The sequence below is a fragment of the Amblyomma americanum genome, chromosome 8 (assembly GCF_052857255.1).
Source record: "Amblyomma americanum isolate KBUSLIRL-KWMA chromosome 8, ASM5285725v1, whole genome shotgun sequence".
Lineage (NCBI taxonomy): Eukaryota > Metazoa > Arthropoda > Arachnida > Ixodida > Ixodidae > Amblyomma > Amblyomma americanum.
In genome coordinates this window covers 15,808,372-15,827,685 of record NC_135504.1, presented here as the reverse complement: position 1 = coordinate 15,827,685, position 19,314 = coordinate 15,808,372, and the positions used below count along the sequence as shown (strand labels likewise).

Sequence of the window (19,314 nt, the reverse complement as noted above, 5' to 3'; positions counted from 1 at the left end):
TGCAGTTGGTAATGTCGGTTTAGACAAACTTGGACGTGCACGCCTGTCGACTGAACTTTGGCGGTTTTTGGCATGTCGGCTGCAATATGACTTCTGAGCCTGTCGTCAAAAGTTTGTCACAGTGAACTTGGAGGCATAATGCTCGCTACTGTCACACGGAAATGTCCACGTGTTTGCCTGAGACTAACCTAGAAGAGTGCAAAAGGCGGCTTCAAGAGTTTAGCGTTAAATCGCACTCGGTAAGCGGAAAGACCGTCGCTTCCAAGAGCTCCGGATTTACCTTCTACGACCAGCGCAAGTTAGTCGAACTCGTCGCTGAGTGTGTGACTCCGTATGAAAACCCGTCGTCTTCGCATCGTAGCACAAGTGCCAAAGCTAGCTCATTCAAGCCACCGCTTTCAAGTGCGAGACGTGGTCGTGATCATGGCGTCGAGCGTGACGGCGACGACGACGACAGGAGAGAGTTCAGCAGCGGTGGATCCCCTTCGAAGTTCAAGCCTCCGAGCTGTGTATTTGGCAGCGCTGTCGCACGCAACACTCTGGGACAGTCGCCTCGTCGGCAGCGGCCGAACGGCGCCTTCAAGTCTCCGAGGAAGGTCGTTAGTGATGCGTTGTCGTCGTCGAAGGTTCAGGTTTCCGAAACCCAGTTCCCGCCCAGCAGCCCGGAGTTCGACTGGTCAGGAACCGACGAGCCCGAATTCATTGACATTCCGTCCCAGTTGCCTCCCCCGAAAGACCTGCCGGACGAAAACCGCCACCTTCGGTGCGACGACTGGGACGACGATGTCTTCGTTGCATCGCGAGCCTCTGCGTCCACTTCGTCGAAGCGAACGACCTCGGGCGCACCAACGCAACAGCTGACGAGTGGCCCGCTTTCGCTGAGCGGCAAGCTCGACGCCTTCGAACTTCGCCAGATAGAGCAAAGCGCGCTGCTGTCCAAGCCGAACTTTCAAGCCGGCTCGAGCGACTCCGAGGCGGCCGCCGTGGTCTTGCAAGAGTACGACTACAAACTGTCTTCCCACATATGCACGGTTTTGGGTGAGACGAGGCAAGTTTCAGGCGACCTGCTTTCTCTTGTCGACCTGCGCTCCAAGGTCTTGCGGCAGTTCCGAAAGGCTTCCGGCAGTTTCTCGTCGCCGCTGAAGTCTAAGTTCGGCATGACAGGGTCGCCGCTAACGGGAGGGCGCTTGGGCAAACCGGCCGGTGACAAACTGTCGCCTCGTCTCGGTGGTTTAGGAAACGGCGCAGCAGAATTCCCGAAGCCTGGGACGTCCGGCGTGTTTTCGGACAGCCCTTCGCACGAACTGTCGCTTTCCCACAGACTGAAAAGGCTAGGAAACGAGACGTTGAACAGGGCGTCATCGTCGTCGTCAAACAGTCCCATCCTTGTCAGCTCCCGTTTGGCGGATTCTTCCTCTCGGATGGGTTCGTCGCATTCGCCCTACTTTGGCTCGAAGCCGTCCACTAGCAAAGCACCTGCTGCTGTCACGGACACAGAGTTCATTCAGGACTTTGACACCGAAGACATGCTAGACGTGAACGGTGGTATTACTGAGGCCCAAACACAAGCACAAAAGGAAACTGCTAACAACAGTGGATCGACGGGGAGGTTTGTTGGGCAGTATCGCAACGATGGTGCATCGACAATGTTCAAGGGCTTTGGCTTTTCTCATTCAGCCGAGCTCAGGGCAAAGTTTGCGTCAGTTTTTGGTCTGAAGCAGTTTCGTCTGAACCAACTGGAAGCCATCAATGCTGCGCTGCTGGGGGAGGATTGCTTCATACTGATGCCAACGGGCGGTGGGAAAAGCCTTTGCTACCAGCTTCCCGCAGTGATGAGTGATGGTGTGACTATTGTCATATCGCCACTCAGGTCACTCATTCTGGATCAGGTGTGTTGATGTCGTATCATTGGTTGGTTCATGTCATTTATTGTTATGCTGCAGTGAAGACAAGCATACACTAAAGAACATGTCGAAAGGAATACAGACCTGCAGTGATGCAGAGAATTCCTGGAAGAAAGACTTAGTGCCTTCGTCTAGTATCATTTCTCTTGTCGCCTTGGTAAATCTCCGATTGGTGCATAATATGAACCTTACTGCTTTTATTACATCATTTTTCTTTCTTTCAGCCTTTCTTAACATGTTTGAATTCTTTGATTTTTACTTCTTGTGAACACACTGTGTGCTAAGCAGCATCTTTTATGTTCCTTAATTAGTTTTACCATGGTTAGAAATGTTGCTTTGTGACTGATCTTTAGTTGTTATTGTTACTATTCCTTACAGGTCTGCTAGGGCACTTTTATATTATGGTTTGTTCTAGACCTTAAAGGGACTATGCAATAAATTAATTGAGATTATGTAAAGCAGACGAGAGATAGGCATTTCGTCACGTTCTTTTTGCAACTTCCAGTTGTCGCTCCTAGCACCCCAGCAGCAGCGTCGGCGGCGTGATTGCGGCGTGCGTTGGGTTTCTTTGGTTGTCGTCTGCTGTAGTTAGCAGTAATGCACCCGGACCTCGAGGCGCGACTGCTCGCTCTTACGGCCGCAATGGGCATTGAGCGCTATGCGTTCACGCCGTACCGCCTGAACGCCAGCGACGACAGCAGCGACTCAGCGAGCCACTCCGAGTGGCTCCGGAACTCCCGACAAAAGGAGGCAGCAGAGGAACATTGAAACCATATGCGTGAAGGCAATGCATGCCCTGGCTCGCGCTTGCCCGAGAGGGTCGCGCGGCGGCACGAGCACACGATTTTCATGGCTTCCGGAAGTGTGCCCGTGACGTGGCTGCCGTGGCTCGAGCGAAAGAGAGCGTGTGGTGGCATGCCGACGTCATGGGTACAGTGACGTCTTTTTTCACGATTTTAGTTTCAAAATCTGTCACTACGGGCACACCAATCGGCCCGCGAATTATAAAAAACATGGTTTTTAAAAATTCATAATAAATTGCCGGCTCAGTTCCGAAGACTCTACTTGGTGTGAATGCTTCTTAGCATCATTTCTAAGCATTGAAAACATTTGCAAGCGACTTTTTATTCATTGCATAGTTCCTTTAATATATAGTCTATCCCTTAAAAGTCCATGGCCCTTTACTTTAGGTAAATGTAAGATAAATGAAATGAGTGGTCATTTGGCTTGACTTGTGGCTAAGACGTTACGCCATTTTATCCAGTCATACAGTTTAAACTGAAACTTGATCAAAAATGAATGAAAAAGTCCTAGAGTGCTGGTGCCATTACAGATTTGTTGCTTTAAGACAAGGCATTTCTGCGCCTTCAGCTTCTTGTTTTAGGCATGCTTTTGTGTTAGGCTATTGGGATGAGTGACTAGCAGTTTTTTGCCATATTGTTCAGGTCCTCAAACTGACATCGCTGGATGTGCCAGCAAACCACCTGTCTGGTGACAGCGACAGTTCCAGCGTGTATGCCGACCTGAGGTCCTCGCGACCGCAGCTACGTCTACTTTACGTCACACCTGAGAAGATCAGTGCAAGCAACCGGCTCCTCGATGCTCTTCAGCGACTACATGCAAACAAGCACCTCACGAGGTTCGAAGTTTGGAAGCCCATCTTAATATGCCCTTGTCACACTTAATGAGAGTTTAATTTGTTAGCGTTCAACAAAATTTTATCAAATCTGGGCATTCCCAGAAAAAAGTTTTGCAGCCAGCAGACGCACAGTTCTTTCTGTTTGATGTTTTTCTATTTTATTTGCTGTGGGTCTCTGCACCTTCAGAAAGAAACATGCAACAATGCCTTATGATGAATATTTAGTTAAAATTGTACTCAGCCGAGTGCATATTTAAATCAAAATTACAAACAGTTGCGCTGTGAAATGCAAGTAGTTTTGACTATGATGTGCAAAAATACATACGAAGTGTCAGAAAAGTTAGAGGAATAGTAACATCAAAATGCCCGGATTTGTCAAGAAAGCTTTGTCGTGGAATCACTTTGTCGTGGATTTGTCGTGGAATCACTTTGTGTTTCGAAGATGCTCATTGCGCTCGAAATTGAGCAAAAATAGCCGAATGTTATCACTCGGGGCAAAATCTATATGCATAAAAATGGTGGACAACGTGTGGACATGCTACCCAGCTGACTGTTTTGAGAAATATTATTTACTGCGTTCGCTACATGGCTAGAAAAAAAAACAACTTTTCTGCATCAAGAAGGATGCTCAATTCGACTGAAACAATGAAACCACTGCTAGGTGCAGCACACTCTCGGAAAAAGCTGCAAGGTTTCTATGTACACAGTGGTGTACAAAGCATCCTAAAGGATTAAAAGATAACTACATGAGACTTACTTACTTCCAGTGACACTCAGACAGAACTACTGATGTGTTTAGAAAAATTCCTGTTAAAGAAAGATGTGCATTATGATATATGCTGGGTCTGATGGTATAAATATGAGTTGAGAAGATGTTGTGGTCCCGCTTCAAAATTGACTATTCTTGTTAGGTAATGGATGCGCAGCGCCAAAATTTTGTGGGATTATCTGCACATTGCCGAGTTAAACCTCCTCAAAGTGAAAAATTTCATTGGGAACTCCATGCAGTGCCAAATTGGATATGCACTAAGATCGCCAGATGCGAGTCGAACACTACGTAGCAAGGAAAATTTAATGCTATGACTTATGGCTTCTCCAACATGTGCACAATACTTAAACAATGGCATCATCTTCCGGGGTGATTTGAATGTATGTATGGTCAGGATCTCAAGTGTTTGTTAGATGTTTGTGTGGGAAAAAAATATTTATTTTGGCAAATCCAAAAATCACTTGTAATGCCTGCAGTAAGGGGAGACATGCATTCTCTATCTGCTGATATCAGTGCTAGGCGACTGTGTCGTGATGCGATACTACAGTAAATTTCTTCCTAAGGAAACATATCCTGTGAACTGCTGGTGCCAACTGCACTTTATGTTGTGGTAGTGTATAGTTTGGATGGAGAGGATGCCATACTCCTGATCCAGCATACAGGAGATTGCAGTAGGTGACATCAAGTGGTATTTTTTTGGCAAAAACTCAGTAAAAGCTTTTGAATGGCACCAAATTGGTGTTTGCGCTGTAAACCAAGAATTGATGCACGTTACCAAGCAGATAGTCAAGGTATGTTGTGTTCTGTCAGTTATTTGTTCAAAAGCCACAACCTTTGATAGTTGTCATTGATTGCATGCTTTATAGTGCTATTTTTTGATTTGCTGATGGGAAGACCACACCACCAGCCTGAAGAATTATTGGGAGTAGTAAGCATTAGAATATGTCTTGTTTTCCATAATTCACCGTAATTTACCGACATTTTAGCAGTTAGGTTTTCTTTAATATACTCAGAATGTCTTGCAGAGAAGCATTTAGGAAAATTAGCATTAGCATTAGTTGGCTCTGATGAGCACACTGTTGCAAGCAGTATATACTGATGTGTTTGCTGTAAGAACACATTTATTCAACATAGGTTCATCATCGATGAGGCACATTGTGTCAGCCAGTGGGGCCACGACTTCCGACCCGACTACAAGCGCCTGAGCGTGCTGCGTGAGAAGTTTCCCGGCGTGCCAATGATGGCATTGACTGCGACGGCAACACCACGCGTCCGCACAGACATCCTCCACCAGCTGGGGATGCGGGACCCCAAATGGTTCCTGCAGAGCTTCAACCGCCCGAACCTTTGCTACGAGGTCTGCCCCAAGACGGGCAAGTCGGTTGTCAACGACATTGTTGAGGTCATCAAGAACAAGTTCAAGGGACAGAGCGGCATTATCTACTGCTTTTCCCGGAAGGAGTGTGACCAGCTGGCCAGCGACCTGTGTAAGCAAGGCATTGCGTCTGTGTCGTACCATGCTGGACTAGCCGATGACAGGCGATGTACAGTCCAACGTCAGTGGATTGATGACAAGGTTCAGGTAAGAGTGCCGCCTTTTTTTTTGGACAAGTGAAAGGTCATTTTTGATCACGAAATTCTTAGAGCTAGTTCTGTGGAATGAGCGTAACAAAAGTAAAATTTGCAGCAAGGATTAAAGTCAGTGGCGAGTGGTGTTTAGCTTGCTTTCAGTGGCAACGTAGACAGACTTTTTTGTGTGGTGGTTCAAAATAACTTCCTCTTGCCCTGATGTTGATGTTTACCATTATGGATAAAGAAGACCGCGTGAACTACACTTGCTAGAAAATACAAGGGTTGTATCAAAAGTAATGCAAACGTTTACATAACATCTTTATGACCTGATATACATCTTTCAAATTCTACGTGTTTCTAGAGTAACTCGTCTTCTTTGATAAACATTTGTTTTATTGTGGTAACACTTAAATTTTTACAGGCATTGATCTTTATCCCGCATGTAGGGAGCGGATTCTAAGTAGAAGCAACGGGCCGTCATGAAATTCATAAGGAAAGAAGAATGCTAGCTGTTCGGCATCCACGGAAGGCTACTGAATGTTTACGGAGTTGACGCTACTGACAAGAGCAATGTGCTTAGATGAATTAAGAAGTTTAAACGAGGAATACCAGCGTCAAAGACAAACCATGCAGTAAGAGAACATCAACTGCGACCACTGACACGAATCGTCAGCGAGTAGATGAATTGACGCTGCCTCAAATGTGTTGCTTGGGATGGAAACCACAGTGAATAGTACTGTGTACAGAGAAAGAGTTGCTCTGCAAGCATGTAGAGATTTCAACGACACATGTCAGTTAATGAAATAGTTACAGCAACGTTTTTATTACTTTCGGTACAACCCTCGTGTTCAGGAATTATCGTGTATGCTTTAGGAAGGGTTTGCAACTGAAGCTGAAGCAGCCGGTGCATATTTCCGAGAGAAGAAATCCTGCAGGGAACAGACAGATAACTGGGAAAAGGACTGCACAAGGACAGTGCTGGGGTATGACTCAAATGGAATTCAAATGTCATCAAGTTGAGGTCAGCTTGTACTTTAGCTGGAGATGAGGTCCTGTGTTGTTATTGTATGGACCTCCTCTTCTGTGGACATTCCTTCTATGGTGAAAAATCTGCAATTAAAGTTCTGGTAATGTCCTTGTGATCAGCCTGCTTTCACGGCAGTGCAGCTCCGTTTCATTATGCCACCAGAATGAACGGGTATCAATAGCATTTGCTGAGAGTCCTTATCTCAGCCCTTTCTCTGCAGGTCGTGTGTGCCACTATTGCCTTTGGGATGGGGGTGGACAAGCCGGATGTTCGTTTTGTGATCCACCACACGCTGCCCAAGTCCATCGAGGGCTACTACCAGGAGTCTGGGCGTGCGGGGCGTGACGGCCAGCGGGCCTCCTGCCTCCTCTTCTACAACTACCATGACATGCACCGCATCCGCTCCATGATTGACAAGGACTCCAATGCAAATGCATCCGCCCGGGAGACGCACATTGCCAACCTCTGGCACATGGTCAACTTCTGCGAGAACCGCACCGATTGCCGGCGGGCACAGGTGTGTATCCACGACGCTGGCGTAGGTGTCCACACAGCAAAGGACTGTGAGGGTAAGAGGAGGTATGAGGTCAGAGTAGCTGTTGAGTTGCGTTGCGTATGCTGTGTTACTTCCTTTTACCGACATTGTTTTCAGTGCGCGTGTAGTGCAGTGTAACAGCCTTCGCTGTGTTCTTCCATTGCACAAGCATAAATATTTGTCAGGTGCCTTTTTTTTTTGGCACTGTAAAGTTTTTCTGGCGCTGTTCATTTTCCTTGAACGCTGACACTGTAAAACTTTTGCTTTACGTACGGTAGACTGGTGATAATTCAAACTCGGATAATTCGTACTTTCAGGTAATTCAAAATAATCGGAAAATTTTGGTTGGCCAGCTTTGTTTTCAATGAATTGTAAAGCCACCCAATTTGTGCGATGCTTTCGCTTAATTTAGACGTTTTGTCTTGCCGCAGCGCTCCCTGTGTGCAAAAGAGCAGTGGCCATGGTCGGACATGCCAAGTTAGCGGCTTGATGTCAGCTGAAAAATTTGCCTGTTGTACCTTGACACGGCAAGCGATCGTACGGGTATCCCTCCTTCAGGGCAGAATTGCATGGCACAATGTTGCCTGTGCAAACTCTGACTTGTGCCCAGTGGCAGGTGTGAGAGTGATTGGAAGGCCCCTGTTGCCGTAGAGTTTCATTTTCTGAGCTTCGACACCAGCCCACAGTGATAGTGGCTAATGACCACACATCAGCTGGCCGAGCTCAGCAGCATACTTTTTGGGGCACTGATTGGTGCGCTGCTAGTCTTTTTTTTTTTTTTAGAAGGTGTGTCGCCGTTTTAGCAAACCGGCGTTATTGTGCTGTCCCCTTGCTTCCATCTGCTCGGTTCATCTGTGCACTGAAACTACATACTCAACACGAGTTCACTGTTAGTGTCGTGAAGCCTCCTCAAATGGATGCCGTCACCTCCGACAGTGTGCACAAATAAAACAGTGACGGAACTGTGAGAAATTGTTGTTATTGCTGTGCAGTTTTTACTCGGAAGCTGATGACTGTTTTTCTTTTTTATGCCAAATAATTTTTCTATGATGAGAGACGATTTTTGGCAGTATTTTGGGGGCCATTTGCTTATTAAACTTTTCGAAAATGTGGTCTTTTTTTCTAGTCCCTTGAAATACTAATTAATGTGGGTTTATGCAGTTATAAAACCAATGCAAAATGATAATTTTTTATTCCGGCACATGCATTGGAGACTTATGGTTGAATACCAAAATACATTTTTGTATGCATAGATATCCACAAAGCAAATCACGTTTGGTCTTGGGTCATATTAAGGCATCTAATTCAAACAAAAATTTTTGGTCTGTTGAAGTTCGAATTTGCTTTGGTGTTCTAGGTGCCCAACTAGCCAGAGACTGTATGCTTGCACTCTGCCTTGAGCACGTGGTATACCCTATTTACTTGCTTAACGAACCCACTTTTTTTTCCAGAAACGTTGACATCAATTTGGCAGGAGGGTTCATTATGTGAGGAAAAAGTTTGCCCGCCTGTTCACCTGTCTGTTTGCCCGTCCTTCGGTGTGTCACCAACAAAAGCCCATGGTCAACAAGTTGCATCCCCGCGTCACCCGCGTTCATGTCAGCAGGGTTTAGAATTGTTCGCTTCAGAAGAAGTCTGCTGCATCACAGCTCGATCCGATGATTTTGTGGTAGTCAACGGCACTGACCAAATGCGCCGAGATAAAGTTAACATGATGAACATCGGCCTTGAAGGTCAGGCGCACATTTTTTACACTAAGTTTAAAAAACAAAAAATTGTCAACGACAAAAGCGATGGGTGGGTTTATTCATATGAACTTGCTTAATTCAAACAACCATGTTTATTTGAATAGATGCCTTGGTACTACTAGTTGACATCAAATGCATTAAAAAGGCTCTCACTAATTCCAGCTCTGTGTAGTTCTAACAAATTTTAATCCTTTTCTGTTTGGATTATAGGGCATCAAAAATTGGTTCATGGCAAAGAATAAAACCATTCAGTTGTTAGTGCAGCAGTTTGCTCCATCATTGTTTGTACCTCATTCATGTTGAACTGTTCAAGCCGTGTTTTTAGCGGGGAGGGATGTGGCTTTCAAATCATGAATAATGGCTAAAATTTTTTAAAAATCATTTTATCTGCTCGTACGTCTCGTTTCCTATGATGTTTCGAAGTTTCGTTGCTTAAATCCACTGGGATGTAACCTAAAATTATTACATATTGGTAAACATTCAGCCAATTGGGAGTTTTTCTATGTTCTTATTTTCTGACTAGATCCATACCTTGTGGAGATTTCTCCTTGACTGTTTTATCTATCTTGATTCCGTTTGTTTGTTTGTTTTTTTCTCTCCTAGGGCTATATACACGTCAAGACATTCTCTGTTTTTCAAATATTTTAAATTTTTTGCAAGAAATTTTTTTCTTAGTCTTGATGTGTCAGTGGGCACTGTGTCGCAAAAAAATCAAAACTGAAAATTTGCGTTTTGCTAACAAAGTATTATAAGTATGTCTTGACCTGTAGCATGCCTATAGGAACATAATGAATGTCAAACCAATCTTCTGCAACATTTTGTTAGCTCTGTTGGCTCTTCACAAGATTCAAAGGAAAACTAAGTAATAGAAAACGATGTTCATCAGATATAATGCTCAAATTTTGTGAGAGAAGTGAATACATTATTTCTCATAAGGTCAAAAATTCTTTGCAAACCATCAAGAAATAAAAAGATTGTTTTTTTCTGTAAGCTGCGTCCCCCTTATGAGCATCTCAACTAACCAGCTGAGAATCAAGCTATTCTTTAACTAGAGAAATGATACGTACCTGCAGCAAGGAACTTTCTCTTCGAACATTTGAGATTGTGATAATAGGATCTTTATGATAAACATTGCTGATTGTGCAAATAGGATCTTTATGGCAGGAGCTGCTGACTGCAAATAGGATCTTTATGACAAGAGCTGTTTCGCCAGAAGATCCAAGTCACATGCCTAATTTCCTTTGTTATGGGCTTTCTTCTTGCAGGTTCTGCACTATTTCGGGGAAAATTTCAACCGCGAGTTCTGCCGGCAGAATCGCCGCTTTGCCTGCGACAACTGCCAAGCAGAAACGCGCTGGGTCATGACGGACGTCACTGAGGATGCTCAAGAAGTGGCTCGATGTGTGGAGACCTTGAACCGGCAGCGCCTGAATGTCACCGTTAATCAGGTGCGACTAAGGCAACCTTGCTGACACCCATTTTGGTTGCTTGTGTTTAGTTTGCTGTAAACTGTGTCGTTCTTTTCTGCATTGCCTATTAATTGGCAAGGTGGGATGACTGAGCAGTGAGAATGCTTGAACCTTAGTTGTTTGATGGGTACTACCATTATGTAACCAGCAAAAATTAAAGCAGTAGCACAGACATTGGTGAAGTGAACTGACACCTGCACTTGGGAATGCCAGCGAGGCAAAGAGCCAACTTTATTGGGGTGGACATTTCTTATATGCACGAGTAAGGGAAAGGGAATCCGAGGAAAGGACTCACGTCATAACAGTTGATATGCTTGAAGGGAGCAAGGGCGGGCTTAGCTGTGAATGTCTGCTTTGCTTGTTTGTTGCGTAGACAACTCCTGTATTTTTCAGGGTGGTTCATAATGGCCTGACTTCGCTTAATGTACGCTTTATTACTTGCCAAGTCTACACTTTGCAAAATTGTAAAAGGCTGTGCAAACATATAACAAACATAGACACTGTATAAACATAAAATTCTTTTACACTTCTAGGCAGAGCCGGTCAAATTTCAGTCTCACTGTTGCAGAGCGCCACATATTCCTGAAGAGTATAGAAGCGCTAACCAAGTGCGGCAGTTCGCACATAGCTTTGCCGTTAAAATCTTCACCGAGTCATCGTGAGGCATGACGTTCACAATATTGTGGTTTTGTGCACAGGATATGTGTGAAGTGCGGTGTACTCCTTGCTGGAACATTTTTCACTCAATATCTTTGCCTTGTCCCTCTCGCCTAGAGGAAAGGTATAAAGCATAGGAATTGAAAAGATACTTGGGACAGATGGAAAATGTATGGGAGATGAAAACTGTGCTTGCTTGCACGGGGCGGTGGAGTAACAAGTGCTTGTGGGCTTCGAACCTGCGGCAGCATGAACAGATCTGCTTCACTGACCACTGCATTCGACCACTAACGCCATCACCGCAGCCTAACATCCCCCATGTTAAATTGCCAGTCTCTTGCACCATGCTTTGGATGATGTCGTCTTCGACTTCCATCTGTGCGCAAGTCAGTTTAAAATCAAGAGCACATGGGCATCTGCACATGAAAGCCCAAATTCGGACAAGTGGCCACTTTGGACAGTACAATAGCCAAGGGAACGTCAAGATGCGGTGGCCCCAGCACAATTTGGCTGCTTCTGCTCGAGTGTGGACGTGTGTGTCCAAGGGCTCCAGCCACCAGTGTTAGTGATGGGTCGAGAACACACCGCTGTCACGTTGCACTCTTACTTAAGCATCTGCATAGTTTTTCTATATTTATTTATTCGTATACCTCACAGGCTCTACGGTTATAGAATACCGTATTTACTCGTGTAATTTGTTCACCCCTAATTATAAAAATAAAGAAACATTATCTAGCATATTTTGCGTTTCCTGCTGCGCAAGCACACCAGCATGCACGTGGGTGTGTGCAGGGCAGACTTGGGAATATAGACACGTCTACATTGCCACGTGAAAGTGCGGAAAGTGAGTGAGTGATGAGGGGATGCCACTCTAAGGAAGATGACACTGGCAAGGCAAAGCCAAAGCGGAGTTGTATCTTTGCTGCATAGTGCGAAGGGCAAACATGACCGGCTTTTTTGGGTCAGAGTGCTAGATTTGGGTGCAAGAACCAGCGTGCCTTGATTACCTTGATCTGCTGTGAGGGCAAACTTTCATTAGCCTCTGGAGTGTGCTTCATGCCAGAATCCAAAAACTACTCGACTGTTGGCTGTTCGGTATGCTGCTAGACAGCTAGGCCGTGTGCGAGGGTGCCATTTTATTGCCTTATATTTCCTTTCGCCTCTGACTGTAGGCATTGCGACTGTATCATCCTGCATTTATTGCTTTGAGCTGTGCATACACTGTCATATCATCCTGCGATGGACTACATAATATGGGGCAGGGTGGGGTTTGTGCAACTTGTATTTGAGTCAACTTTCTTTTGGCCAGAGAGAGGCACGAGTTGCGGGGTCAGCCTATACATGGCAATAGATCATGTACATTGAGCATTACGACATTTGTAGAGCTTTTTCGGGACTTGTTCACGAAATCTCCGTGAAATTTGGCAGCTCCTTTTTAGAGCCTGAATTTTTGGAATAAATGTGGGGAAATTACTCGAGTAAATGTGGTATCACTTAACGAAGGTGTGCATGTGTGTCTGTCAGTAGAGGCATTTACGACAACGGGATAAAGGAGTGAGAAAACAAATTTTTGCCACAGTCAAACTATGCCACCGGTGATTATACAAAAGAAAAAAAAATCAACTGACAATTGCAGTACTTTCTAATGCGAAATTTGAGCGCAGGTTGATTTTGCAATAAATTGAGGCAGAAAACTTGGACAACACTTAAGCTGTTCTCAAGTGCAGTGCGAAGCATTGCGGCTTTGTTGCGCAAGTCCTCTTAACTATTGCTCTTAATGAACGCTCTTCAGTGGTGTAGAGTGACGCGGTGCAACCTGTTGCCATTCCCTGCGAGAACACGTTGCAGTGTGCTTCAAGGAGGAACGCTGAAGTTACAAAGGAAGCGTCTTTATTTGGAGCGAGCCATGAGGTGCTTGGCCCGCACATAGTAGTGCCTGCCCATTCCCATGGTAAACAGCATGGACTTCACAAACAGCCCCTATATACACTTATGTTATGTGTTGGTTGGTGGTTCGACTGCTGATTCATTGCTGACTCAAGCTGCAACCAGCAGTTTTGTGGTAGATCTTACGCTGATTCGAACATCTTGTGCTCACAGCAGCAGCAAGTTTTTCCCCAGATAATTTGTGCTTCTGCTTCACCTCTCTATCACCCACCAATTGAATCTCTCTATGTGCTATTTTCACACAGCTGGTGGACATCTTCAAGGGTGCCGTCAACAAGAAGACGAAAGACCTCAAATGCGACACACTTCCTCTACATGGGCGCGGAAAAGGCTACCACCGCAATGACGCCAACCGCCTGATCCGGCGACTCGTGCTTGATGGCTACCTCAAGGAGGCCATCACCATGAACCACCTGGATATGGCCATGTCCTATCTCCGTCCTGGCGCCAAGTTGCCCCAGCTCCTGTCCGGCTCCAGCCGCATCACGCTTGCCATCGAGAAGAAGTCGCGGCCCTCCGAGTCGGCCGCGCGTGCCGCTGAGGAAGCCGCGGCTGAGCCAAGCAGACTCAATCCGGAGATCACCAAGCTCATCGAAGCGTGCCACCTGGAACTGGTGTCGATCGTCAAGGCGCTGGCACTGGCCAAGAACACGCACTACAGCAACGTTATCCACATTGACGCACTCCGCGGCATTGCGGATACTCTGCCGACAACTGCAGAGGCCATGCTGCAGGTTCCGCACATGACGAAGGCGCTTGTTGACAAGGTAAGTTTGTACCTATGTTCGTACAGTGGCAGCACTGTAAGTGGATTGGGTGCATGCTGTCATGATTGCTTCCTATAGCTTTATTTACTTGCATAATAAGTGCATCTCCTACACTGTACTAGTTGTTAATATTCGAGAATAGTTTGATTTCTTACCAAATTACTACGCATAATGAACACGCTTTCAAAATTAGTGCCGTTTTCTCAGGTAAAAGAGTGCATTCATTATGTGTATGGTACCACTGTGATTAGTTTCAAGTTACATGCATGCGCTTGCAGGGAACAGATATATGGGGATAGATATACTATACAGCCTTATTCTAGGCACGCAACTTACACTCTGCGCCGTTAAACCTCTAGCAGTGCACCTTGGGTGTTAAGAGTAGTGTTCCATAATCTTTTGACAGCGGGTGTATGGTGAGTGATGTTTGTTAGACACAGACACTATTCTCTTCCTTAAAGGTGGAAGAGGGTCTTAGAAATGAATTTTTATTAATGAAGTCACAGTTATGAAATCTTCAGAGAACATGTATTTTTGCATGCTGATTCCAAATATGCATTTTAACTTTTATGTCCAACAGGTCCTTGTGCACTTATGCAATATGTTATGTAACTTTTTGCCAAGAGTTTAAAAGAAATTCTCCTGCAGGGAACTTGCTAGATTCCATTCCATTGGTTTCTCTTAATATCAAGCTATGCAGTAAGGGTAAAATTATCATCCTGCCTGCTGTAGAAGGTGAGTTATAGAATTTTGAAATCGTCACGAATATAAGTTTCTCTTCCCGTTTGTGAAGTGGCAACTTTAAAACCCTGTAACTCAGCTTCTATGATAGACAGGATAATAATTTTGCCTTTATTGCGTAGCTTGATGCCAAGACAAGCCAATGGCATGTGTTCTAGCAAGTTTCCTGTAGCAAAAATCATTGAAAGCTCTTGGCAAAAAGTTACATAACATTATTATATAAGTGCACAAGGGCTTGTTTTACGTAAAATTGAATCGCAAATTGAATCGCTTGTGAGACCCAGGTTAACCTCTCGCAAACGGTCACTAATTTAACTGCTGCCTGCCACGGTGGGCAGGTTATGATGATGTCACAAAGTCACGTGACCTAGGTGGCAGGTGGACTAGCTGCTTTTGTTTACTCACTGACTCTGGGGTTGCAGCTGTCATGTTAAAAAGTAAAAGTTGTCTTTGTGTGCCAAGTTTAGAGGCTACTGTGTGGATAGTTGGATGAAGCATGGCCCAACCTCGACTTCAAATATTAGTATGGAAGCTTCTGTTTAGAAGCATAGCTAATTTATTATTGCTTCCTCTTGTGCAGTGCTTTCTGAGACTGCTGTATTCATACTACTTATACTGTAATTATAATTGTATTATTACGGTAATTATACTGTACTTACTCGTGTAATGAACACACTTTTTCCGAATAATAATGAAAATGAGCAGAGACCTTGGAAAAACTTGTTATGCGGGGTAATATATTAGAAAATGTTCACATTTTGACAAGCAAAATAAGGGGCTTATTCATTGTGTCTATCACACATTTGTAAATGTGCCCATCGTGCAAGTGACCCAACACGGTAGCGTGAGAGGCAGACGTGGCATTAAATCCAGTGCTGTATTGAAAGAAGTGTTGCATTGTGAATATTTTCTTTTACTTGTGCGAACGTATTAATTTCTTTTTTTTTTTTGTTGTTGTTGTCGTCCCTTGTTGTCCTCTAGTATGGTGCCCAGCTGCTGGAAGTCACAGAACGTTACGCGGCCGAAAAAATGGTGATTGAAGCAGAGATGGCGGACGCAGAAAATGAAGCCGAAAGTGACTTCCAGAACCCGAAGCCACCTCCAGACTTTGCCGCTGCGTCCACCAGCACAGCAAGCACTACCACGTATCGCAAACGTAAAACATGGTCAGGATCTGGTGGCGGTTCGACGGGGAAGCGCCCGTGCACATTCCCCCGAAAGAAGGGGGGTTACGGTGGAAAGTCACAAAACAAGTTTGGAAGGCAAGCGGCAGCTAAGAGAAAGGCGGCTGCGAGGAATCCCTGGAAGGCTACTACAAAGACAGTGGGAAGACCGGCAGGTAGTTCTTCTTTTGCCGGCCAGTCGAGTGGATTTGGAGCTCTTGCAATGCCGAAGCCAGCTGTTGCGAAGAGCCGTTCATTTCTGACAAAGCCCCGTGTTGTAGAAATTTAATCGTACATTTGGAAAACAAATTTTCCCCTCTCCCAAAATGATGGCCCCTGGACCGTGCCTCTGTGCATTATGTAAATAAGATCCTTTGAGACACTCGTGTACATAGTTGCGATTTTCCCGTTTTCGTTGACACCTCTGTGAAGAATTCGAAGCTGGTGCAGTCAGTGAACACCTAAGAACAGTGCAAAAAAAAAAAGTGAAATGTGCTTCAGGGTTGGCTCCATCCGAGTTTCTTTTCAGCTCTTGTGGAGTTTGCTTTATGGTGAAAAGTTAGGTTCTCTACACACACAAAGGCTACTTCTTTCATGGTGTATTGAAGAACAGTGCCTAATAAACAGTTTTTACAATGAAGTCGCATTCTCAGGGAACGCTTCGCTACAGTTTTGTAACAGCCTGTTTCTTTCACTAGTCACAGACGAACCGAGATTATCACACAACCAACTCTGGTCATGCAAAGATTGTTTTATTCGCGATTCACGGAACACAGGGACACACACACACACACACATACATAAACATCATGGTAACATGTCTCTGCTAATAAAGTGGATGAAAATGATAATGCCATATGAATGTATTGCCCGATGCTTGCTGAAGGTATAAAGTTTACACTCACACAAACTGCTGACATAGTCTACAGGTCATACGCTTGGCAGCTGTTCCATACTTCAATTACTACCATCAGTAGCAGCCAGGACAGCAGACACAAACTTGTGCAGCACACTGTCGTTGACAGACTTGAGGAACTTGCTGAACTTCGAGTGGCACAGCATTGGCAATGGAACGACTTCCAGAACCGTCGACGAGTGGTCCACTTCTACGGCTGCTATTTCTGCAAAGTACTCTAGGAGTATGTCTGCACGCTCAACATCCACATCTGAAAAGGTCCAGAGTGGCCATGTTCCAGGTACTTCTGAGAATGTTACCAGCGTCGTCTTGAAGAGGCAGCTGAGCAGGTAGAGCACTCCAGCTGAAAACCGACTGAGCGTCTCTCGGAACTTGACCAGCAGTTGCGTTCCAAACTCCAGCTGGGACACTGCCCTTGAGATGTCTGCAGCAGACTTCGCATTGTCCTCCCAACACTCCACAAAAGAGATGTTCGATGCATCAAGTCCCTCGATGAGATCGCTGTCTGAGCTGATGGAGTCTGCAAGTCCAAGCATCAAGGCCAAGTCCAGGAGGGCTGGTGAGCAGAACTTCGACAGGCCAGGAACCTTCCCATAGCGTCGACCGGTGCAAATCCAAGATGCACATGGACCAGCCCTGTCTGACGGTGCTCGGTGATAGACTGGCTTATGCAGGGCAGTGTACTTGATTGATCCAAGCAGCTTGCGCAGCTCTTCAGTGTGCTCTTTCCACCAGTCGCTGCGGCTGTTGCGCTCGGCAAAACTGGCCACGTTCCATCCACGGAAGCGTAGGAACAAGTTTCCCTCTGACAGGGGTAGCGGCGCCTGCACCACTTGCCTGCACCCGTAGCGCTGGACATACAGCGACGCCACGGTCTCCTTAACACTTTGCAACTGCTTACAGATATAGCCGTCCATGTCATTTTGGAACCAGTCGATGTTCTCGCGAATGGTCTTCTCCTGGAGTTCCTTGAAGTACTGCGCACAGCTCTCGACCTGCGCCACAAAGTTGTCGGGCAGATCTTCGAGGTGGGACAGACAGAAGGCCCGTCTGTCTTCGACAAGCTTCGACAGCGCCGCCACATGGGCGTTAGTGAGCGCCTCCTTGCGGAAGGACGTGCAGACGACGTAGACCTCTGAGTTGCCGGGCTTGCTGCACACGGGCTTCTTGACGTGCACGTGTCGGAAGGCGCAGTTGAGCAAGTAGAGCAGACAGACGGACGGCCGCTCGAAGAAGGTGAACATCTTGAGCACCAGGTTCCCGCCGTCTGCGAGCAACTTGAGCGCCGCCACTACCTCTGCGGCGTGCAGCGGCGCGACGGTCGCCTCCTGCTCGGCGGGGTCGTCCTGACAGTCGACGCTCCCGTCTGCGGTGACCAGGTCGAACTCGTTAGCTGTCCCCTCTCCCCTGGTCTCCAGGAAGCGCTCGACGCGGAATTCAGGCGACATGACGTCTCCCGTCTGGTCCTGGCCGAAGTACCACTGCCTGAGCGTCGCGAATATGAGTCGATCGTCGGTGACGGTTGACTTGAAGTCGTTCCCTTCGTAGTACGGGTTCAACGTGTTGGCGAACCACGTCCAGTTGTCACTTCCGCGGTCGTCATCCGAGTGTAGGTAGTGCTGGAGGGCCAGGATGAAAGCCCCAGGTGCCTCACACAAGTGGAAAGACCTCAACGGGTCGGCCCTCGCGAGGTCGTAGTCGTGGAGCAGCTGGTAGAACTTGCACCACGCTTGAGTGAGCAGTTCCGGAGCGGCGGACTGACGCACCTGGTGCATGACGTTGCTGGCCCGGTTGGTCCATGTAGTATGCCGGCGCCATTCGATTGGCTCCATGTTGTTCAGCAGGCTCTTCGTAGCGTTCAGTTCAGCTTTCATCTGCTGGAGGCGCGGCAGCGTCCAGCTGACGTCCGCCTCGGAGCAGATGCGACTCGGGTCGGGTGGTCGCCATGCAGACGAACCTTGGAAGGTGAACTGTCTGCGGAAGATCTGGGCCGCTTCTTCGTACGCAGACATCACCGGTGCCTCAGGTACACCTTCAATGGCTAGCCTGCACCGTCAGTGTGAAAGCTACATCCGAGGAAACTCCCCTTGCTTTGCAGAAAGCATCCCGATTGCATTAGGTTTTATCGGTCAGATTCCGCAAACGCGCAGCCGATTGTCAATTCAGTCGCGCCACATGCATGTTTGTTAGGGGTACTACATTTAGAAGAATATTAATGCTCAACTTGTAATAAATGCCAGTAATTAAAATTATATGTTATTTTGCGCGTAATTACAAGTTAACTAAGTAATTATACATACTGTTATGCAGACGGTTTCAGCCGTCCATACCAATTCATGTTGTGCATAAAGCGCTAACTGGCGCTAACGGTCTTTTCTGAACCGCAAATACGGAAGTATTAAATATATTTTATCACAGATATTTATAAAAAACTACTTCTTCAACAAAAACAAAGGCTGC

General features: G+C 46.1%; 2 protein-coding genes across 2 annotated transcripts; one reads left to right on the top strand and one right to left on the bottom strand.

Annotated features, from left to right (window-relative positions):
* Nucleotides 1-57: 57 nt before the first annotated feature.
* On the top strand, nt 58-16,567 carry Blm (Bloom syndrome helicase). The gene is made up of 7 exons (XM_077633898.1): nt 58-1,889; nt 3,350-3,543; nt 5,447-5,894; nt 7,132-7,428; nt 10,460-10,642; nt 13,513-14,034; nt 15,757-16,567. The coding sequence occupies exons 1-7, from the start codon at nt 162-164 to the stop codon at nt 16,225-16,227; spliced, it is 3,843 nt and encodes a 1,280-aa protein (XP_077490024.1). The 5' UTR covers nt 58-161; the 3' UTR covers nt 16,228-16,567.
* An 86-nt stretch (nt 16,568-16,653) lies between these two features.
* On the bottom strand, nt 16,654-18,866 carry aft (cap methyltransferase 2). Its single transcript, XM_077633899.1, has one exon. It carries the CDS (start codon nt 18,864-18,866, stop codon nt 16,896-16,898), a length of 1,971 nt encoding a protein of 656 aa, XP_077490025.1. The 3' UTR covers nt 16,654-16,895.
* Between the last annotated feature and the right edge of the window lie 448 nt (nt 18,867-19,314).

Excerpts from the sequence above, each read along its gene's own strand:
- Blm (XM_077633898.1), top strand. The coding sequence starts at position 162 with ATGTCCACGTGTTTGCCTGAGACTAACCTAGAAGAGTGCAAAAGGCGG. Across the intron at positions 1,890-3,349 it reads GGTCACTCATTCTGGATCAG|GTCCTCAAACTGACATCGCT; the intron begins GTGTGTTGATGT and ends CATATTGTTCAG. Across the intron at positions 14,035-15,756 it reads CGAAGGCGCTTGTTGACAAG|TATGGTGCCCAGCTGCTGGA; the intron begins GTAAGTTTGTAC and ends GTTGTCCTCTAG.
- aft (XM_077633899.1), bottom strand. The coding sequence starts at position 18,866 with ATGTCTGCGTACGAAGAAGCGGCCCAGATCTTCCGCAGACAGTTCACC.